Below are 22279 nucleotides of genomic sequence, written 5' to 3' on the forward strand. Positions count from 1 at the left end.
TTGCAGGTAGTGATAAAATAAAACTATACATGGAAATACATTTTTCTGAATACTGGATGATGACACTGAAGGACCTGCTCTCAAAAGATCCCATTCTTGTATCTTGAATCCTAAATTAGATATAACCTATTATCTCTTGGGATAGTATTGTTCCTATGATATTCTTCTAGGAGGGCTTTGAAGGGGTTGGGGGGGGGGGGTGTTATGGCTTGCTTTTTGTTTGGGTTTTTTTTTTCTTTTCAATATGAAAACTGGCTGACAAGTTGGTTTGCTGCTTGCTCTTCTTATAAGACTTCTCTCTCTCCTCTAAAAATAAAATACTGTAGTAAATTTTTCTCTGGTTTGCTTACCTGAGAAAGTCAAAATAATGGCAGATCCTCTAGTCAGTGGAATGTAGGTATAAATACAAGAAAACTATACTCTTTGTCAACTGCAGCTAGGTGGGAGTACAGTTGGTAAAGCAAGATAGATTTAATTGCAGCAAGGAAAATTCACATTTGGTAAAACATTTTCTATCCTCTACTATTGAGGATATGAAGCATTAGTATAGAAAACCTAGCCAGGCCCTGTAAATTCCATTCTTCAAATAAACAGTTAGACAACAAATATTAGTTAGGAATGACAGTCATGTCCAATCTTTGCCTGTAACAGGGGATAGGCTGTGTAACCTTTGTAGAAGAATGAGTGTGGAAGAAATTGTGTGATACCTATCTAATAAGAACGATGAGAAAGTCAGTACACACCTCATCATTTTTCACCATATGGGATTGTTTCTGCTGCCCTCCCCCGACCCCTTTTTCTTTTTCACCTGTCTTTTTATTGTTTCCAAATGAAATGGAACAGGTTTTCCTAAAAGCATACCATAGACCTTGCCAAAGTTGATTATACCTGTTAGAACCATGACCACAGCCTCCGGATCCTTCCTGTACTCTCAGATTTGCCTCTATTTGTATTGCCCAGCTACAGCGAAGGTTAAAATGAAGATTTACATTTAGCGATGCAAGGTAAATTCCAACTGACATTTAGTTTTGGTGAGGCTTCTCCTCTTTTATATGCTGAGCTCTAAGCTCTGGTGTTTGGGCAGTTTTTGGCACAGGTGCGGTGTAGTGCCATCATGTGGATTCAGGATGGGTGGATTCAGGATGGGTGGAGGCAGAAGATAGGCTTGAAAGATAAAAGTAGGTATGAGGCAGGTGTGCAAGTAGTTTGAATCACCACAGCTAAAGAAATTAAGGTGTTATTCTAGATTACCAGGTTCTGAATAGCCAGCCCTCCATAATTTCTTGGAGACTGAGCATCATTTAATCCAGTAAATTGTGGAAGCAACAAAAATATTTAATTGTAATACAGAATTTGTGTCACAAGCAAAACAATAGATAAAGAACAGTTTTTTGACAGTATTCTTCTCTTTTCCTAGATGCCTTATTTTCTTGCATATCTATCATGCTTATTGTAAACGTCAGTGCAGGTTGGTCTACTTGCAAGAAACTGTTGATCTAACTGTAGCAGTCACCTAACGAAGCTCAATAACATATATAGCGTTGATGATGCCAGGACAGTGGAATCTGGAATGTGTCAGAAAAAACAGATACACAGATCAGTCTGTAGCATGAATGCAGCTGTGGCAGTGGGATTTGTAAACTCTTGTGTATATGGAAGCAACTAAAGCTGCAATGGAGCTTTTCAAGGAGTCCCACAAATCAGACCATATTTTAAAGTCACCATTAAAAATAAATACATAGATGAGATCACCCAGTGGGATGTGAATTATAATATTATATGGTGTGTTGTGCTGCAATTGACCACGGAAGACAAATGCTTTATTGTTTGCTATGTAGAAAATAGTAGTGCATATTTTGAAACTCTTAATGAATTAAAATAATAATCTGAAATTCACGTAATTAAAAACCTGTAATGGCTACTTTGTTAGATAGGTATTCTGCTACTGAGTAGCTGATCTAGCTTACTGATTTTAGACCAAAGCTTGTTGAGCAGCATAAGAAAGTTTTTCTTTCTGCAAAGACCATTAGTCTTTGCAGAAAGGTGTTTGAGTGTCTAACAGAGTTCCTGTTGGGTACTGTCCCCGTCACTGAACATATTATCCAGACATTAATGTTGATAGCTTTGCCAGTGTGTTTATGAGAAAGGCCAAAATCTGAAGAGGCACAGACTAAACTAAATCCTTTCCTTCTTCCTTCCTTCCTTGTCAAGGCCTTGATACTATACGTGGATAAGAAACCTAATATTACCTCTGCAGTGCCTGTCTCATGGATTAATAGCAGAATTTAGTCTCCCTGCATGTTAACATGCACTACTCTCTCAGCACCAATAAATTCACACAAAAGTACCAGCAGTTCACCAAAAACATTGAGTCCTGTGCTCTTTCGATTCACCTCAGGTGCACTATGGTTGAGATTTCATATGAGTAAGTCTGCTTGATGACTAGTGCATGAGAAGAGCCATATTACTGCTTTAATTACTTATAATGAAGGATCATGGGATGGTGATGTCATCATTTTAAGACTTACTATGTCTAAGTGCACTGCCAGGAAGAGGAAAGATGAATGATGACTTATGTACCTTGGACAAAATTCAGATAAAAACCACTTCAAAAATGTTAATTATTTGAGGTCATTTTCTATTACATAGGATCTGTTCTTCAGAATTTCTTACAGGTTAATAAGGATGATTCAGGAGTGTTCAGCCTGGGTTGGTTTGACAAGAAAAAGCAGCAACTGTGGGGGGGAGGGAAAAGAAAGAGACAAAGGGTATGATTTATCGATGTGCACTTTGCTATTTGTCACTAACAAAGAGATGGTTCACAAATGTCTCAGACTCAAAGCTGTGATCTGTCAGAACTGCTGAGCTGGGGAAATACTACCACTAAGTAAAAATAGATTGGTCAGCAGTTGCAAACTTATCTGTAAGCAGGTCATCCCATACTATCTATATGTGTAGCAGGCAGATCATTTTGCTGGGCTAGGAGTAAGATAACTTTGTTGCAGTGTTGTCTGTTATCAATCAATGTTTTTAATTAGTTACATGATTGACTAATAAAAATTCCCACTGATTAATTGATTTTTCTTGATCTGGCTAACACTTGCTTTATTATGAGGTGATTTTTCATTTGAATGAAATCCTTCATTCTCAAAATGCAAAGAGTTTTTACCACTTCTGATGGAATGAAGGATTAAAAGAGTGCAGAGGGGAAGGAATACTGACATCTGTCAGGGAAAAAGATATTAAAGGTACTATTGATCAATGTTAGTCTGATAAAAATTATTTGGAGGCTCTGTGAAATAACTGTGAGGATCCACACTTTTTTTTTAATCTACTGCCATTTGCCACAAATCAACCTTTTTTGTAATGATGAAAGGAATAGGGTTTAACATTATAGCACTTCTCCTGTGCTCTGTAATAACGCTGATCATCATCCATAAATGCTCTTATATGTACTGAACAATAAACCTAATGCTTATTTACAGTTTTCTTAGCATCTCAACTCAAACATAGTTGTATATACATACACAACCTTTCTCACTTCTTTGAATAGGCAACCTGTGTTATCGTGGGTAGTGATGTGCATGTGAACTTACTCATCATAAATCTGAGGCAGGCTTTGCTGCAACTAGCAGGAACCATCACAGTAAACAAGTGATGACATTGAGTTGGCTCATAAGATCCTGATTCTCCACACATGTATATCATTATATCTTGTGCTAGTATCTATAGAGTGGCAAACATGTTATATAAATATATCCCAGAAATGAGTTTGCAGACTGCCTGGAAATACTGAAAGAGCAACCACCCATGTTGCATTGAGCAGTTAAGCTGCCCTTAATATTAGCAATCTAAATGCATACTTAGTAAGCTGTTAAACTGAGTCTTCCCTGGAGAATGGACTGAGCTGTACTACATAAAGGCTTGTAGCTCTTTTGGATGTGAGGCTTTAGAGTGTGAGCCTTGAATAAAACTGAGCCTAAGCAACTCAGATATGCAAAGCTATTTCTGCTGGCATATGGACCAGATTCAGTTTTATTTTTCTTCATCTCAGTGGCTTATACTGTTCTAGCATTGAATACTTCTTTATTTTATGTTCCAGTGTCTGTCACTGACCACACTGGTTGTTTCTCTTGATTGAGAAAATGTTCATGCTTGTTTCCATCTTGAGATACTAATTTCATTAGACTAGTGACCCAGAACATTAACACAGTAATATGACTGAAGTCCTCCAAAGACTGTCATCAGTTCATCCACAGGCCTAGCAATCCGACTAACCCCTGCAGATTCAGAGTGAATTACATCTTTACGATTTTCAAGGGATGAAGGCTTAAGAAGAAAATATCAAACTGACTCAAGATGAAGCAGCCTAATAACTGATTTTCAACCATGTCAATTAGTGGGTGCTTTGTGCGGACTGTAAGTCACAGGGAATGAGGAATGTACACAGCTAAGCTTACCTGGGGCTCCCCACAAACTTCCAGCAAAGCGAAGCTTTCCTTTCTCTCCTAAACAGGCCTGCAGATACTGACTCTGAGCTCTGTTCCCAGCTATGCTATTGACTCTGGGGAACTCACTTTATATATCACAGTCCACCTTTGTGGTCTCTGATAGTAAATGTGTTTTTCACTGAATCCCTTTCAAGATGGGAAATACAATTCTGAGAACAGAGAGCATGAGGTTAAAGTTCATGCAATACTAAAACCAATGGACATGTGAGTTATTTCCATGAAAAAACTTGTATTTGTACTCCAGAAAGATACATTATAACTTTTCTCGCGTAGGAGCAACAAAAGCAAAATATGTTATTCTAATACTTGTAGTGAGCTCTTTTGCTGGCATTTAGGTAGGAAGTAATGGTAATGTTTTTGCCACAGCAACTATGTAAATGAGAAATTCTCCACCCTTGCTAAGGCACTGTAGCTCTGCTTTTTGCTACCTGATGGTTAAAATGCCTATTGTTAGCTGTAGTTTCTCAAGCCATTCAGCTGTTTTGGATAGCTAATGAATAATCTGCTTTCTGCAAATGAAGAGTATTACCATAATAACTTTGCATGTGTAACATTTCCAGCTACAAGTCTTTGCTAAGCTTTAGATCACCTTTATGCAACAGCAGTAAAGCAGATGATGTGCAAAAGGGAAAACTGTCATTCCCAGATCCAGCATTTCAGAGCATTCCAACTCACACAGCGGAGATGCAGCACAGCTGCCCCAGACAGGCTCTAAGTCTCAACTGACTGGTGACAAACTTGCAGGGTTTATTCCCTGGAGTCCAGTGCAGTTGATAAAGCCCTTCTACTCCTAGCTGTGGAGTTGGCATCACTATACTAGGGAATAAACATCTGAACAGGTGAAACATTCTGTTTCAGAAAGAAATTTCCAGTCCCTATTGCCTTTGCCTTTAAACTCAATCATCATTCCTGTCCCAAATATTGCAGGCTCTAACACCTGGGGCTAGCTTTAGGTGCTGACTGTGTAGATTGCAGGCTGATTTGAGCCATATGTGAGCTGCTTGCCAATTTGTATGGGGTCATGGGTGGCAGCAAATCCACTTTCCTAGGTTTCTTGAGCATCTTGGAGCAACAAGGTCACTCTTGTGGACTCTGTCAGCAGGCTCTGGGCCACTTTGTCACTGCTCTGTGACTCGCAGCCAGTCTGTGGCCACCCAGTACTGAAGTCTAGGAGACAACGTGGACCTGGGACTCTAACTTCATCAGGAAGCTGATCCTGTGGGCCCTATACAGGTAAGAAGCTTAAAGTCAATCCTGATGTTTCGCTCAATATTGGTTCTGGGAATGTGGCTGCTAGACAGAGCATCGACAAGGAAGGAGCTTGTCCTACGTGAGGGTGTCCTGCTGGATGACGTTCACTGCTCCATTATGCAGCCATGCATGTCCTTATTTCAGGTTCCTTCGTTGCGCCTTGTGTTAGCCTTAGTGGCTTTGTGTCTGTATTAGTCTTCAGGGAAGCACTTGAAGAGTTGCTAGCAGAAGACTCATCTAGCAGTGAGAGGAATTACACAGAGAAGTGCAATAAGAGCAGAAAGAGTACCTCAGAGTTCAGGGAGAAAGCTGAAAACACACAATGAAAAAGTTCAGAGGACAAATTTTTATTGTGATCACATAGTGGAGATATTTTGAATTCCTATTCATGTAGGATTTTGTAGCGACATTAAGTCACCCTGCCTAAGCTAAGCTCTGAATCATCTTTATGAAGTCACTGCAGGTTTCTTATGGTAATAATCAATAGAAACTTATTTTCAGTCTTATTTCAAGCATTTACTTGGGGGAAAACTATTCTCAGGAGTTCCATCTCATGGGTAATCACAGAAGGTTTAAAGGGATAAGCATATTGCTGACCCAGGTCCAGCGGCATTTCAGGATGTATTTAGAAAGACTGGATTGGATTCACAATGAATGCACAGAGCAAAATAACTTTATCTGAAAATATCCAGCAAATAGTTTGATTCATGTTCTACAGCAAGACTCCTAAGCTAACACAAACAAATTCAGGATCTGTGGGATATTGTTAGGTGATGGTAAAGTCTTGAAATCCAAGATGGAAGATGTTGAAGGTAGTAGGTCATTTAAGATGATTTCTGGGTTGTGATTTGGGGGTTTTGCTTAATAGCTTAGAAGAAACTCATCAGCACTGAACATTACCTTCATGCTCTGATAGTGTGGTTCCAGTTGGTTTGTGCTAGAGCCTCTTGTCATTTTCCATCTATTTAAAGTTCAAGTCCCCAGTGATTCAGAAATCAGTTCTGACAGAGCACACATTTTTGGTTTCAGTTTTCTGATGAACAACATGTCCACAGGTGACAACCAGTGTTTCCTTAATGGAGTTAACAAGGTTAAGGAATCTTAATCTAAGGCCCTTTCTTGTGAATGTCTTATTATTCTGACACCATTTCCCACTAGCTTCTTAGATGGTGGGTATTGAGGACTGTCAGCTTAATGTCTAACATTGCACTTAATGCAAATGGCTTAAATTCATTTCATCTTATCTGTGGAATCTTATTAAGAATTATGGTGTTAGGCATGCAAAATAACAAAAGTAGATTCACCAAAGGCAGTTTCCTGTCTAGCTTCTTAGAAGACTCTCAAGCCAGTCTGAAGTGCATTTAGCCAGTGCTTTTCTTTTTTCTGACCACTGGCATAGAAAGATATGTGTTTCAGACAGGCAATTTTTTTATGTGCCATCAACATACAATTTTTTGTTTAATTTGGTTTGACATTAAGAATTTTTTTCAATGTGGACATACAGCACCCCTTGAAAAAACAAGTACAACATCTCTACGATTTTTTCCCAATAGAGCTGGCATTGTGGCCAGCAGAGTGCAGTTAAAATTCTCTCCAAAATAATACAGAAATATATAGGGAGTTGAACTGTGACACACAGGGACTCCTTATCAGTTCAGGCTGTTTCCGTGGCCCCACCGCTACTTGGGGCATCTTCAGGAGAACCAGCCTGCCAGTGAGACAGGAGACTGCATTCCCTGGCTGCAGAAGTCAATATCCTGTATGTCAACATCCCTACAACTTTCTGCTCTAGGATTTTATTTCTTACAGTCTCTGTCATCAGTAGTTCAACAGGCTGCAGCTTTTTTTATAAACCAGACATCCCTTTCATTCAGAGATGCCTTATGCAAAGCATTTGCTGAGGAACCAACATAAAAAAATTAAGACAAAACCACCTTCCCAATGGGAGCACTTCCTTGGTATGTGTTGATGAAATATGTCAAGACTCTCTAAATTGACGACTTAGGTTCGCTGCAAGGTTTCTCTTTCAATCACAGTCTTCTGTCCTGTCTGTGCCTTAGTTGTGTATATTTTGTTACTCCTTCAATGGTTGATTTATTGGTGGAGAGACCAGCTGTGCCTAGTTGGTATGAGATGTATTATAGAAGGGCTAAAAAAGTCTGGTTTAACTTAGAAATGTTGGAGCTGTAAAAAATGTTGATTGCAAGTTGACAGAGCATTGAGTTACTTGATTTGATAGAGCATTGATTTACCTGATTTCTGTTTACCTGAATCAGTCAAACCAGTTTCTCTCAGGTGTTTACTGAGCAATGTTTCAGTGTAGTAAGTGTAATGGATAAAAGATAATTTCAGGTCATATCGTGAACTATGTTTGTCAGATCTAAGGGACAGTAGTGAATGTTCCAAAATTTTTGCTTCAAATTAATGAGTGGTGTGCCTGCTCCATAGCTCCATTGCTGCACATCAAACACCACCTGTGTGGCCTTGCTTGTGTTCACTGAGTTCTTAGTTTTAGTTGAACGGAGCTGTACCTGCTAACAAAACTGAAACAGCTGTATTGAATTGCTCTGAGTTACCAGGTAGTTGGGAGTCAGAAACGAGAAACTCTTTCTTTCATATATGCTGCTTCAGAGAAATTGAAAATCCAAGCAAGACAAATTTCTCTGAGCTAAAATACAGGATACTCCACAGCCCACACAAAAAGAAATAGCCTTTAAGTAGCTGAACTGACTGCACTAACTTAAAAGAGAAACTGCCTAGCCATTGATAATAGGAGACATATATATGACTGTCATCTCATCTCATAACATGCATTAATTAAAAATATGACGGTAACCTACTTTTGGTTATCTGCTTTAGGCATTTAAAGTTCCTCGTTCCTCTTCTCTGTCTCCCCTGGGCTCTGATTTCTACTCTTCAAGTTCATGGAAGTCAAGATACAAAGGAATAGTAGAATGAATTTCTAAGGCTTTATATTATTTCTATGCGTGTGTGTGAAGGAAGGTGTAGTTTCACTAAAACAGAAATGTTTCTATTTGGAAATTGGAAAAAATAAACATGAAACTGTCCTCAGTGATTTGATTTGCAACACCAAGACAAAATAAAACCTTATTGGTTTGTAATATTTTTTATTATGTGTGTTACAGGCAGAGACTAGTTCAAAGTTGCTGTCATTGCTGTTTGTACTAGAGAAACTGCAGTCGGAGCCATGTGCTAGATAATGGGTAATTGCTACAGAGACCGTATTTCTTCTCCCCAAAATATACATATGCAGTGTTTTGTGCTTTCACATAGGCAAGTGTGTCTCTTCAAAAAGAAATGGTAGGAAATGCTCTGTCAGTGTATACTTTAAAAGCTGTTGTGACCTGGCATTTTGAACACGGACCTAAGGGAAGAGAAGATTGTGTTTTTCCCATGTCCTTGAAAGTCAACCCACATCTGCCTCCCTGTTAAGCCTCTAACTAAAGGAACTTGCACACTTGGCATTTTCTGAAGACTTTCTGCTAAAATCCCGGAGTGGTCGATTTGTCCATAATGTGTTCTCCACTCTACAGAGCCTTAGGGCCGTGCAGGATGTTGGAGGTCAGGGATCTCTTGCCTTAGGGTGAATCTTTACTGGGCTGGCCAATACTTAGCATCCATTTCTCTTACTGGTCATGACAATTTTGAGAACTTTCTAGTCCTTTTTAAGTTCAAATTGTGATCAAATTCCAAAGTTAAGGGGCAGATATGAGTCATGCACTTTTTTGTTTGGGGTTTTTGTTTTTTGTGGGTGGCTTTGTAGGGTTTTTTGTTTGGTTTGTTGTTGTTGCTGGTTTTTTGGTGTTTGTGGGGCTTGGGGGTTTTTTTGTTGTTGGGGTTTTGTTTATTTTTCCTGATGAAAACCAGGTTGTATTATTATGCTTGGCATCTTGTATATTTATAATATACTGTGTCTACCTACAGTAGAGTCCAACAGACTGCTGTTTTCCTTCAGAATGGTTGTTTTCAGCCATTTAAACTTCTGTGGTAACACATGCAGCACTCAGTGTGGCTCCATATAGTGCAATTATGAAATTTTGATTTAAAAAAGATTTTAGGAAATGAAATACTGGAACAGCTTACATTCAAAGACAGTATTATAGTATTAGGCACTAAAAACAGGAGCAGAGTTTATCTTTTCAATCTGAAATCAGAGTATTTGTATGTGTAATTGTATATTCTTGCATTTACAGGACTCTGGCTTACTCAATGCACAGGAAGAACAAAGCAGTGTCCTCTGTTAGTCTCAGGCATGTTATTTTGAGGTTACATCTTTGGGTTGGACCCCAGGAATTTACAAGTTCCAGCACTAGTACTGACGCTGACTTCTAGGAGTTCCTGAATGAGACTTATAAGGCATATGAGTGAGCAAATAAAAAATATATGGGGCAATCTCCCTGCTTGCATTTCCTCACAGGCAAGCTCTTGATTTCATTTTTAATGTAATGTTCTTTAAATGTAAAGACTGTGTGCATGTGTAATAGAAAAACACATCCTGTTAGATCGATAGAATGCAGGGGCAAATGTGCCTCTATAAACCATGGCACGAATGAAGATGTGTGACCTGACTATCTGAGTGCTTTCTTTTATGACCATGATACTATATATTTAAAGATACATTTTAGTGTGAATCCAGATCTCTTGAAATAGTCTAGGATCATATTTCCTGGTTTCTAATGATTACAATTTAGTAACATATGGTGTTGAAAGTAAATCAGATTATGTAGATCATTTAACCCAATACAGGTTAACTTAGAGGTGAAGTCCCTTATAAGTCCGGAATCTGACATTTTATACTAATTCCTATAGTGACAAAATCGATTGTTATTCCATTGAATGTGATCTTTTCTTCATTGACTTTAGTGTGCCTTCATGCTTATATTCGTAACCAAATAACGGTCGTGATTTTGTCAGCTCTTCCCTGGCAGAATTTGACCTGATGAAAGCTATCAGGTCACTGTTTCCCCTTATGGTATTGAGACAAATCCCCCAGTAGCATAAGTTATTGTAACTCTATTCTGAACCTATGAAAGTTTACAACAACTGAGGACTTTACCTGTTATTACCATAAAGCTGTTATGTTACAAAGAAGGTATTTTTTTTTTTCTTCTAGTACTAGATCATACATAGGAGTAACAGGGTTTATCGCTTCTGCTGCCAGTGGCTTCTTTTGTAGACGACAGAATGATTTGAGAGTTCATGCCTCGCACCCTTGGCCCTGGGCGCTGTAGAACCTCTAATTTCGATTTGTGTGGAAACTCTGTAAGGCAGTGAGTCAGCAGCTACCATGCTTTTCCAACCCCTGTTTCCCACCATGGTATCCTGTTAGGACTGAAGACTGCTGACTGTGGCAGAACTCCACCTGTGACTGTGGGTGACATTGCCAATGGCATTATGGCATTTACCAAACCTTACTGCAGGTTACAGGAACTGGCAGAAAGAGTAGCATGAGTGGCAAGTCCTCTTGGCTCCCCCACACAGAGATGTCTGTACCAGGAGAGTGAGGCCTCTTCTCGGGAGCAGTGTGGTAAAGGCAAAGCTGAAAAGATTTCAGAGTTTAGTTGTTGAACTTAAAGCAAATCAGATTCTATAGTGCTCAAGGAAGATATGAGTTTGTCAGTCCATTTAACTACATTTCATATTGAACCCCAAGCAGATGTGTATTTTTAGTTAGTTTTCCTACATTACAAGTTATTTTTAAACTTATCACATTTGAAACTCCTTAGATTTGCTTTCCACATTTGAAACCTCTAGAGTATGCTGTGGTCATGTTTTCAAGTTCTCTGCAGCCAAGCATGCTCTTTAATGAAGAAATAAAATGAAACCTGAGGTTCACAAATATTTACTGGGCGTTTAGAAAGTATAACGGCTTTATCTGGCTGTTATTTTTTTTAATGGAGTACTTTTTAGGATCATCAACAAACTCCAGAAATAGTTTTGGTGAGTTATAAAACATGGTGGGTAGATTGAACAGAATCACCTTCCAACATGTTCACTTCCCCCAGGTCACTGTAAGGGTACTTTCGCCGGGCAGTGAGCAGGAAGCTTGCCTTGGCCATAACCCAGGCTGTAAGTTCCTTATGAATAACTAGGGAATTGAGGTTTCATGTCTCTCAGGTGGGCTATTACATTTGACACCAAATTCTAAGAAACAAGGATGAAATAACTTTTTATTGTTATCATCATAGTAGTACATTATCTACTGGAAACAGACCTGGAGAAGAGTCAACAAAGAATGTTTTATATTTTGTTAGCTGGTTTTAATTTATCAGCTGCCAGTTTCAATATATTTCTCTAACTAGTTGTACTGTAACCTCTGGAAAAATATCTACCCCCTACCATTCAAATTCTGATGCAGGATGTGTGAATGTGCTTGTGCGTGTTCATAGGGTTTCCAGGCAGATTCAAAATGTTTGTTTAAAAGCTAGAAAAATCCGGTCTTCAAAGTTCAGAAGAACTTTACTGCTCATACTGATGTGGACAGATTTATCATACTTATGTTTGTTAATACCTCGGGGAAACTAGTGTCTCTTGAGTAATGGAATAAATATTAGGCCTCAATGCCAAGGTGCCTGTGGGTTACAACTGTTGGGATTGTGTTATAGTATGGTTCCAGGCAAAAAGGATTGTCTGTGCAAATGAGATAATCATGAGTCATCAGCCCTGTTGCTGTCCCTCATACTATCCAGGGTATATTCCCATGGAGATGGAATGGCAGCAGCCAGCACAGCTCTGCTGGATGCCCTGCAACATGCACATCTGCTTTGCAATCTTGTGGGCTCTCCTGCATGGACCAGTGGGCATCATCACAGTGAGAGGCTTGCATTCTGTTTTAATCACACTCCTGCAATCCTGCTGGCCCACAGTAGTATACAAAATGCAGTTCTGGATTTCATTCTCAGTTTTGAAACTTATGCTATTGAAAAATATGAGTTGAATGTCAGTGTGCATCTGATTCCCTATGCCTCTTAATTTATATAACAGGTAGCATTCATGGCACTCCCAGGACTATCCTTAGAACAATGATACGAAAACTGAGCTATATTTTTCTGTCAATTTTCAGGGCTCAAGTAACCAGACAGGTGCAAGACATGAGATTCTTAGTGGAAATGAAACAAGAAAACACCCATTGTTCACAAGTATTGGGAGAACTTGTTTCTTCTTTGCATTAAAATGTCCTAACATAGTCACTCTGTGCTTCACAAAAGCCTGCAGCAATAAAGTCAAGCGAGTGAAAATTTCAGATGAATGAATGGTTTCAGAACTATTTCATTACTGATTTGTGGTGGCATCAGACATTGAGGTCTGTTTGGCCCAAGAAAACAGATGGCTGTGATTTATGATTTCATGATGGTTTTAATAGATAAGTTTATGCTTTTAGTGAAACAATCCGACGGCCAGAGAAACAGGCATTGTTGTGGATTAATGTAGTTTCAAAAGCTCTATGTTATATTTATAGTGACCTGAACTACCCTTTGTTAGAGGAACTTACAGAAGAAGAAGCAGTGGGGTCTGACGAGGGCGGCCAGCTCATGGGAGGGATAGCTTTGTCAGGTCGTCAAAGGATTTTGGTTCTTCCTGGTCTAGCCCAGGCTCGTGATCTGCTGTTCTGTTTTCCCTCACACAGCACCTTCACTTATGCCTGTCCCTTGTCACTGTTTTCACAAGAATCCTGGTTTTGCCATGAAATCTATGTACTGGACAATGCTGAGCCCTTGCTTAAATGGCTTGTGATCAGGACAGTTGGTGGCATTCCTTCTCCACAAGAATGATTTATTTCCTCCTGACTTGAAAGAAGTATACTCTTGGTTCCCTTCTCTGGGTGCTGTGATGGAGACACCCCTTAGCAGAGATTTGCTGCTTTCTCATGATAATGGGTGTTTCTGACCATTTCATAGCACTTTTGGATGAGTACTCCAGGAAAACATACTGCTCTCTTGAAAGAAGGGTCTCAAAACAAAAATTAAATAGATGGTGTGGTTATTGCACAGTTTAAGTGTTAGCTGTATGTAACAAGTAGGGAAGAAAGGGGTAGACAGAAGGATTGTGGAAAACATGTATATAACAACTTGAATGAAGCAGCATACAGAAAAATTTTTTGTCGCGTCAGGATCAAAATTTGATCTGCCCTTTTACCATTAGATTTACCTCACGAAGAATATCTGTTCATTGTCACCCTGGTTGTAACTGTATATACTTCCGGTTTGGTCACAAAGTAGTGTTAAGTGTTAATAAGCACTTTTTATAATTTTAAAATCATTTTATCCTAACATGATCAACAATAGCATGTCAGACTGAAACTCATTTTTTTTCCCAAGCTATGGGAACTAAATAGCTTTCCCAAGCTATTTAAACATTTTTTTTCCCAAGCTATGAGGCTGGTTGTTTTAAACCCGCCTCATAGCTTGGGAAAAAAAATGTTTCAATCCTGAACTGATCAAGAATTATATTTCAAACACAATGTTCTAGAAGGAGTTTCATCTATGAAAATGTTTCTGTGTTCATGCATGAATGTTTGGTTAATGTGGAAGGGTAGAACAGTCCTCAAGTGTCCTGATGCTAAATGAGCATGACCTAAGACTTCTGATGAAACCAAGAAACAGTTATCAATTAGCATCAGTTTCAAGAAGCATTATCGTATCAAAATATCTCAGGGTGCCTTTATAAAAGGAAAAAAAAAACCCAATAATTTAATAGCTTAGTCTGCTGTGCCAAATGAATGACTCAAAGCAGGAGGGGAAAAAAATATGCACCTTAGTTTCACAATTGCACCAGCCTGCAAGGAAGCGTGGATTTATTTCCAAAGTATTTTTACTAGGAGAGTGATGGGACATGTCCTTGTAAAGCTTGAGCTCATCTGGAGATTTAAGGACACCTAGCTTTTTATTCCCCATTTTCTAGCACTGATTTTCATTCAATTTTCACGGGGCCTTCAGATAAAGAAACCAAGTGAATGACATGAATGTGTATTTTATGCATATTGGAGCAGAAGTTAGCTGTTGGAAGGAGATGGTGGTTGTAGGCTTGTATTCCCCCAGTAAACTCAAGGGCAGATGTTTCACAGTCTGTGTTGGGACCTCTTTAGGGGTCTGAAAACTAGACTGGGCAGGAAGAGTTTCATTTTTCTCCCTGAACTTTGAATTCTGAGTGAAAATTCAAAATGCCCCCATTTTGATAGGTTTTTACAAGGTTTCATGAGGTGCTACAGTTAAGTTATTTTTGTCTTCCGTATGGTAAGCTATGTTTCCTGGATGAACTATGTTTCCTCAATGTACCATCACTTTTCCTTGTCGAAGGCTTGCAGCAAACTGGAGACCGTAAAGGAAAACAGCTCCAGGAGGGATGGTGACTACATCAACATTGGAGTGATGATCACAGTAGCTGGAACACCAAAGACGTTAGTATTTGGTCCCTTTCTCATCCAAGTTGGCAACCTTTTTCCCATGTGTGCTGTGCATAAGCTATGATCCTCTGAAAACGTATAAATCTGCTTAACTTAAAAGCCTGAAATCAAATGAAAAAATTATTCTGGTGACCTTACTTCTGCTCCTTGTATGACGAAAATGATGGCATCTAAAATCGGTTTTAATGCGCTGGAGCAGAGCCTGAAGTTGGCAGAAGAGTACAGCTTTGGCTTCAATTGCTGAGATGCCAGAAGAGATTGGAAGTCCTTGACATTCTTCCAAGAAGTCACTTTGTCCTGGATGGAAACTGGCATTTATCAGTGCAGATGATAGTGGTGCATTTTAGATGGCTTCAATATTGATTTGTATACTGTGTGAGCTTTTAAATATGATTTAAGATAAAGCTCAGCTTAACGTAAGACAATGCTTTCTCCACAAAGCATTGATTTAATGTTAATGTTTTATATGTTGCTTTCTTTGCTATTGCCTTTCCCTTGGTTTATGGAGACATCCTAAATATGTTTCACAGTTCCCCCTTCCAGGCATTTGTGAAAGCCTCGCAAACACTTGCACAATGAGTAAATATTCAAAAGTTTATACTATCTGTCAGGCAGTTTCAAATGCAATTAATTTATGGTGGTTGCTAGTGTTCATCTCAAGTTCATTATTTGCATTTGGCCTCTTGTTTTCCCAAGCTTGATGAAGACCATGGGAATGCTTGATGGGGATCTAACAGAAGAGTTAAAATAGGCTAGTTCTTTTATCAGTTCTACAGGGTAATTTCTTGTATTTTGCCTCTTGCAGTGTTGGGTATTTTAAGCAGAGTCCTTACCAGGCTAGAGGGAAAATTTCCTATTTGATTTGTATGTAAGTAATCTATAGCAGTTCCTGCTCAGGGAAATTGCACCGACTATCACTCTACTGCGTGTGCCTCCTTGCTCTTGCTCGGGCATTTCAAAGTGTGAAGGCTGGGAAGGGTCAGAGTTGTACCTGGGATCTCTGCCCGAATCCTGACGCCCAAATCTCCAGAGCGGCGCGGCTGTGGCGAGGCAACATCAGCTTTGGGGAGGAGGAGGGGGCAGAAAATGTTTCCCCGGCAGGCTGACGATGACCTGGGAGGAAAGGTGAAGGGAAAGGGGCAGGGGTTTCGTTCAGCCGGGAGCTCGCCGTGGCCCCTCCGGGCAGCCGGTGCGGGGGCCGCTGCCCAGCGCTGGAGAGCGCCGAGTCTGCGCGGACGCGGTGGGCGTTGCGGGGCTGCACCCGCCCCGTCCCGTCGCGGGGCTGCCCGGCGGGGTCCGGCGCGGTGGCCGGGGGCGCTGGCGAGGCGAGGGGCGATCGCGGGCGCTGCGGCGAGGGTTTGCCGGCAGAGGCAGGTCCGGCAGCGGCGCGTCCAGCGCTCTGGGCGGTGTTTGTTAGCGGCGGCTTTTTCGGACTGCGTTTCTCGGCGAGCCCGGCCTGCTGTTAAAGCATATTTTTAATTTGACTTGGCTGTTTTTTTATTATTATTTATTTTTTTTCCCCTCCCCCGCCAGCGTTTTAAAAGTGGCGCTTGGCCGCTAAGCGGGATGCTCGCGTTCCGGGTTACTTTGGTTGCCTGCCAGGTAGAGCTTATCTCTTACTGCATCTTCCTACCATCAAGCAAAAATTGTCTCTTCTCTCAAGGATTAATTATTCAACACGTTTAATGTGTTTGGGGCGGGGAGGCGGCCACTCGGATACATCCTGGTGCCGCAGCGCCTGTCCCTGCTTTGTCTCGCACCTGGTGTGTTTGCGCGGCTCGCCCGCCTTCCTTTCCCCCCCAGCCTCCTCCCGCCCGCTCCCCGCTCCCCCCCTGCGGAGCTGGGAGCCGGTGCACCGGACCCCGCTCGGAGCCGCCCGGCTCCCCGCACTTTGCCCGCGGGGATGCTCGGGGCGGAGCCGTCACCGCGCTCCCTCCGCTCCCCTCGGCGGCGGCTCCGCGGGCGGGGCGGGGGGGGGGAGCGGAGGTCGGGAGGGGGCTGCCCGCCGGGCGGGGCGGCAAGTGCGGGGCGGCCCCGAGCGGCCCGGGGAGCGCGGACCGGCGGCCTCGTCCGGGCGCGGAGGAGGGGCTGGGGGCTGGCCCGAGCCGGGCGGTGCCGCCGCCCGGGCAGCGCGGGGGGCTCGGCGGCAGGCGCGGCGCGGGGCTTCGCCTGTGACTTCGGCTTCTCCCCGCAGAGCCCGAGAGGTGTCGGCACCGTTGAGGGGACAAGGACGCTTTTTCCCGGCCGGTGGCAGTGGGTCGGGACCCAGGAGGGCCGACGGAAGGAGCCGGCGGCGAAGCATCCCGAAGAGGCATCCCGGCGCGGTCCGTCCCGTCCCTGCCTGGCTCGGCGCGTCCCACCGCGGCCCGCTGCCGCCGCCTCAGGCCATGGGCCGGCCCGACTGAGAGCCCGCGGAGACCGGTCCGCAGCCCGCCTGGTGCTGCTCGGAGCGCTGTCCGCCGAGGCGGGGCCGCGCCGCGGGAGTCCTGGCACAGGGGAAGATGCCCGCCGCGGCGCGGACGGCTGGCTTCCTCCTCCTCTGCGGGGGTAAGTACCGCCGAGCCGGCCCTGCGGAAAGCTTTGGGGCTTAGGTGACCGATGCTTACCCAAAATACAAACAAGATATAAATAACCCTAATACTTTCTCTTTGGTTTTTAAGCTCTAAGGCTAAGTTAGAACAGATGTGAATTTACTTGTTCTTTAAATTTATGATGCGAAGGAGAAGAATATTCAAGTGTATTCCTGTTTTAAGTTTCTAAAACATTATGCCTTCTCTGCTGCCCCCCTCCCAGAGCTTTGTCCATCATCAAACTAAATGGGGTTTGGATTGATAAATGAAAATGACCAAAATATGAAAAGTTATTTGATAGTAACTTAGATGATGCTATCCCACAGATGTTAAGTTACTGAAGCAAACGGAAAATCCATTATATCTCTTTTTCTTCCATATGGCTTTGTTTGCCAATACATTTCTGATGTTTACATGAATAAATCAAAGTTGTTGTGTGCTAGAGAATGCAGTATAACCTTGCACACCAAAAATGCGTTTATGAAAAAAAGCAAACCCCACACCAGCCCTGTAGTTTGCTTGTTGGTACAACAGAGTAAAGTGCAATTTTAATTCTGTACTTGTGATTCTCTGTAAAATATGCAACTTGGTCTTTCTTGTTATTGTTTCAAATTCATTGTATTAGTTCACACCATCTTAAACTACTTTCTGTAACTTGCAGAGATTATAAAGCCTCTTTATTGCACTTTTTGCTTAGTATGCTAAAATGCTTCAAGTTGTCCTTATTCCTTCCCTTCCTAGTACAGTATTGTTAAGGCCTGACCTTCATAAAAACTCAGCGGTACTCAAACATCAGATGTGTGGGACAGATTATGTCTAAACTTATTTTAAAAAATAGAATGGGTTCTATCCCAAGTCATTTCACCGTCAGGAAGAATTAGCCATACTTGTATTGCTAATGAATGATCTGTCACGCCTACTTTGCTTTTATCTTTGGCAAATCCATTTTCTTTAATGTTTTTGGCAGAATTAGGGGAAATGTAATTTACCTAAATTGTTCAGTTTGAGGGGTATGTTTTCATTAGTGAAAATGATTCACATGCATTTGCTTGAAAATGATTTCCACTTAAGCTGGGCAGATGAGCTTCTGTTCATGCTATGATGCCCCAGAATATTGTATGCGCGGAACTAGCTGGTGCTTGGAACTGCCGAGCTGCTCTCTTATACATTTGTTTGTTTGCTTTTCTTCATTGTTTCCCTTTCAGTTGGACTGTCATTTGATTTTACACTTAGTTGTATAACTTTAGATGAATTTCATTCGGTAAATCACGGGCAGGAAAGGGAGTTGTCTTTGTGTTCTCCCCACTCCAGATAGATATCTGAATGTTTTCTCTCTAAGTATCAGACCTAAGCAGTTGGAAATCAGTTTAAAAGACTCTTTATTATTAAATGTGACTGTAACTTGTTAACTCCTGCATCTGTCCATAGCTTGGAGGAATATTATAGGAATTTAATTTATTTGAGTACAATAGATTGTCAAGTAGACTTTTTTTTTTTTAATGCTGCTTGCTTGTAATTTTAAATATTAATTTTGTTTATGTGCTCAGCTTTGACTGGTGAGGTGTAATTGCTTGATTCCCCTTAATTTTCACTAAAACTATGGGGAAGAAAAGTTGTATACGTTTAGGATCACACTTTAGGGTGATTGTATTCATAGTTGTTTCAAGAAGTCTAGCGTATTAGCAATGTTGTATGGGTGTCTGTTGCTGGAGCAGCACTGTTTCACATTGTTGAGATGTGTGACACTAATTCCTATTTATCCAATAAAAGCTGAGTTGACAACAGGGGTAAGATGAGTCGTTATGTCTTGGAGGTATCAGCAAAATCCCTGCATGTGTAGAGTTCTGGCTCAGAAACAGAGCTATCTTATGTGTGATGCTGCAGTCCCCTGGCAGGAGGAGGAGGAGGGACACAGTAAAACTTCCGTAGGCTCCATCCTAGGGGAGAGCCAGAGATTCACCAATGGTAACTCTTTTGTGCTCTTGCCAGGTGTTGTGAAGGCATCTTTCTCAGCTGGGCAGGACCTTATCATAGAGGATTCCCACCCAAAGTTAACATGGAGTGGTACCCTTGCACTTGTCTCCTGTTGGTACATCTTGGGCTTATCTAAGTCTGGGGGTTTTGGAAAGCTTAAAACTGCAGTAGTTCTTAAAACTACTGTGTTTGTGCTCACAACTAACCCAAAGGATTTCTCTAACTTGGAACGGGATTGCGTTTTACCAAGAGCTGGATTAATTAGTCTTGTGAGCATGCTGTTAGTTGAAAGGATTAGATCTGGTTCTTTTGTATTGGTGGGCTTCAGAAAGTAGACTGGACCATTTGTCCTGAAGCAGAAAGGTTGCATCCTGCTGCTTTTGCACCATAAGCTACGTGTGAGTCTCCTACAGGCACTGGTATTAACGTGCAGCAGCCTAGAAATAGAGGAAATGAAAGGAATGTTTCTTCTGTAATTAAGACTTCTGTCTCTTTCATCAGTATCAATTCAAAGAAAACCAGGTTTTTGTTATGGAGTGTGCACATGTATTCTTCAAAAGTTTTACGTCTTGTTAGTTTTAGGGCTTCAGGGTGTTTACGCGCAGGTTGTGCTGCATGGCTGTTTGGCACTGGAGTTTTGATTCATTTCAGAAAGCCCATTGATAGAAGAGAAGGACTTTGCTGAGTTAAGTGTAGAAAAAAAGTGCCTGTGGGAAAGACTTGGTAGGATTGTCTTGTCTGGAAAGTAATTTTTATTATTAAAGGGAATACTTTTGAAGAGCTAATCTATCTTCAGTGGATAAAATGAAGTTTGTAAGCATTACACTATGCATGTGTTGTAAAATTGGAAGGGAAACCTGCATCTACACGGAAATAATACAGGTGCTACTTCAACAAATGTGCTTTTGAATACAGATTATTCAGACTTTTTTTATTGACTGTGATATGAAACTACTCATGAACGTATTAATTCTGATACTCATTTAAGCACTGTTTGAGATCAATTCTCATACTGCTGGGGTTACAGTTAATATTTTATTTTGACTGGTTACAGTTTACAAGAACTCCTGGCTCAACTTATGCATCCAGATCAAGGACAGACTTTAGAAACCAACTGTGCAAATATTGACATTCTTCTCCCCAAAGTTTAGATATTTTGAGTAATATTTGTATTTCATAATAGAAAACGAATGTTTTCCCTAGGAAAAGGACACCTATGTGATTCTTAAAAAAAAAAAACAAACAAAAAAAAAAAAACCAAACAAAAAAAAACCAAAAAACCACACAAAAAAACCCCACAAACAAACAATAAACCAACCTAAAAAGATTGCCTGTGCAATCTTTAGATAAATAAAACAGTGCTTATCAGATCAAATGGTGGAGCACAGACCACTGCCTTGAGTCAGGGACCGTGTTAAAGACAGATATAAATTTGTTTGTGTGCCTGTCATTTTGGCAGTGATCTGGTCAGACAATATGTGATTCTGATTCTATTTTGTTTAGATTATAATCCTGACAGTAGGGCAAGGGCAAAAATAATCTGTGGAGGAACGTGAGAGGCACTTCCTTAGATCTTGCGTGTCTTATTTGGACAATATATAAGAGCTGTGAGTAAATTTCAAACCTCACTGCTCTTTTTGGTAGGAAAAAAGAGTGTTAAATATGACACATTGGCTCTTTCCTACTTTGTTATTTTTCTCTGCTCAGAGGTTCAGCATTTTACACGCTGGCTCTTCCCCAGGCACCTCACAGCCCACTGGTGGTGCCAGTGCTGCTCCTCGCTCCTGTCACCTGATTCTGCCTGCATGGACCATGAAACTGCTGCCTCACCCGCACTGACTGCAGGCTCATCCCAGCACTCCTGCTCACTTCCACGGAAGGTGCCTGGGCCCTCTGTGGCCCTCTAGGCTCAGTGTCTCTCCTCACTTTACTCCCATTCCCAGGTCCTTCACCTTCCACTTTCTCCACAAATGAAATTTGGCACTGAAGTTCACAACCTGAAGCATTTTCCATTTCACAAACATCAATGTACCGTGTTGTTTTTTTTAACTTGTTCTAATAGGATCCATATTTGTGTATATTTAATTTCCTTCTCATTGCTGTACTGTCTGTCCCTCAGGTGCCTGTATTTGCCTATCTGCCTGTCTTCTCAGGGTGTGTGTCAGGTCACTGTGCAGTATTGGCTTGATTAGTTCCGCTAGTCAGTTTGCTGGCGTCTTGGTCTTTGGCTTCATTCATGTGTTTTGTTACTATCATAAAGACAGTGCAAAGGAAATTAATATGAACATTACAAAACCCCAGCATTTTAATGCTAAAACCCTTCATTAGGCTATGATTAACAGACAAGATTTCTTGTAGTATTAACAGAAGCAGTCAGTTTGTGTGACAGCATTGGTTCAGCACCTGAATACAAGATGCACATAGAGTAGTATGCCCACGTTCAGTTTTCCATTTGCATGTCATAGTACATTTTTTTTTTTTTTTTTTTTTTTTTTTTTTTTTTTTTTCCCCCAATCTCAGTTTCTCTCCCACTTTGGCCCCTGGCAGGA

General features: G+C 41.2%; 1 protein-coding gene across 6 annotated transcripts in view; it reads left to right on the forward strand.

The window, feature by feature from the left end:
• RET (ret proto-oncogene) overlaps positions 1–22279 on the forward strand; it is a 152709-nt gene that overhangs the window by 49578 nt on the left and 80852 nt on the right. For 3 of the 6 annotated variants that reach the window (XM_030485498.1, XM_030485499.1, XM_030485500.1), the window contains exon 1: positions 16933–17733. In XM_030485498.1, coding sequence (XP_030341358.1) covers positions 17688–17733 — 46 coding nt within the window. In that variant the 5' untranslated portion in view covers positions 16933–17687. Of the gene's footprint in view, positions 1–16443; positions 16789–16864; positions 17734–22279 lie in introns of those variants that run through there. The other 3 variants (XM_030485496.1, XM_030485497.1, XM_030485495.1) reach the window with 3 other exon arrangements.

This window comes from Strigops habroptila, chromosome 5 (assembly GCF_004027225.2).
Source record: "Strigops habroptila isolate Jane chromosome 5, bStrHab1.2.pri, whole genome shotgun sequence".
NCBI classification, from domain to species: Eukaryota; Metazoa; Chordata; class Aves; order Psittaciformes; family Psittacidae; genus Strigops; species Strigops habroptila.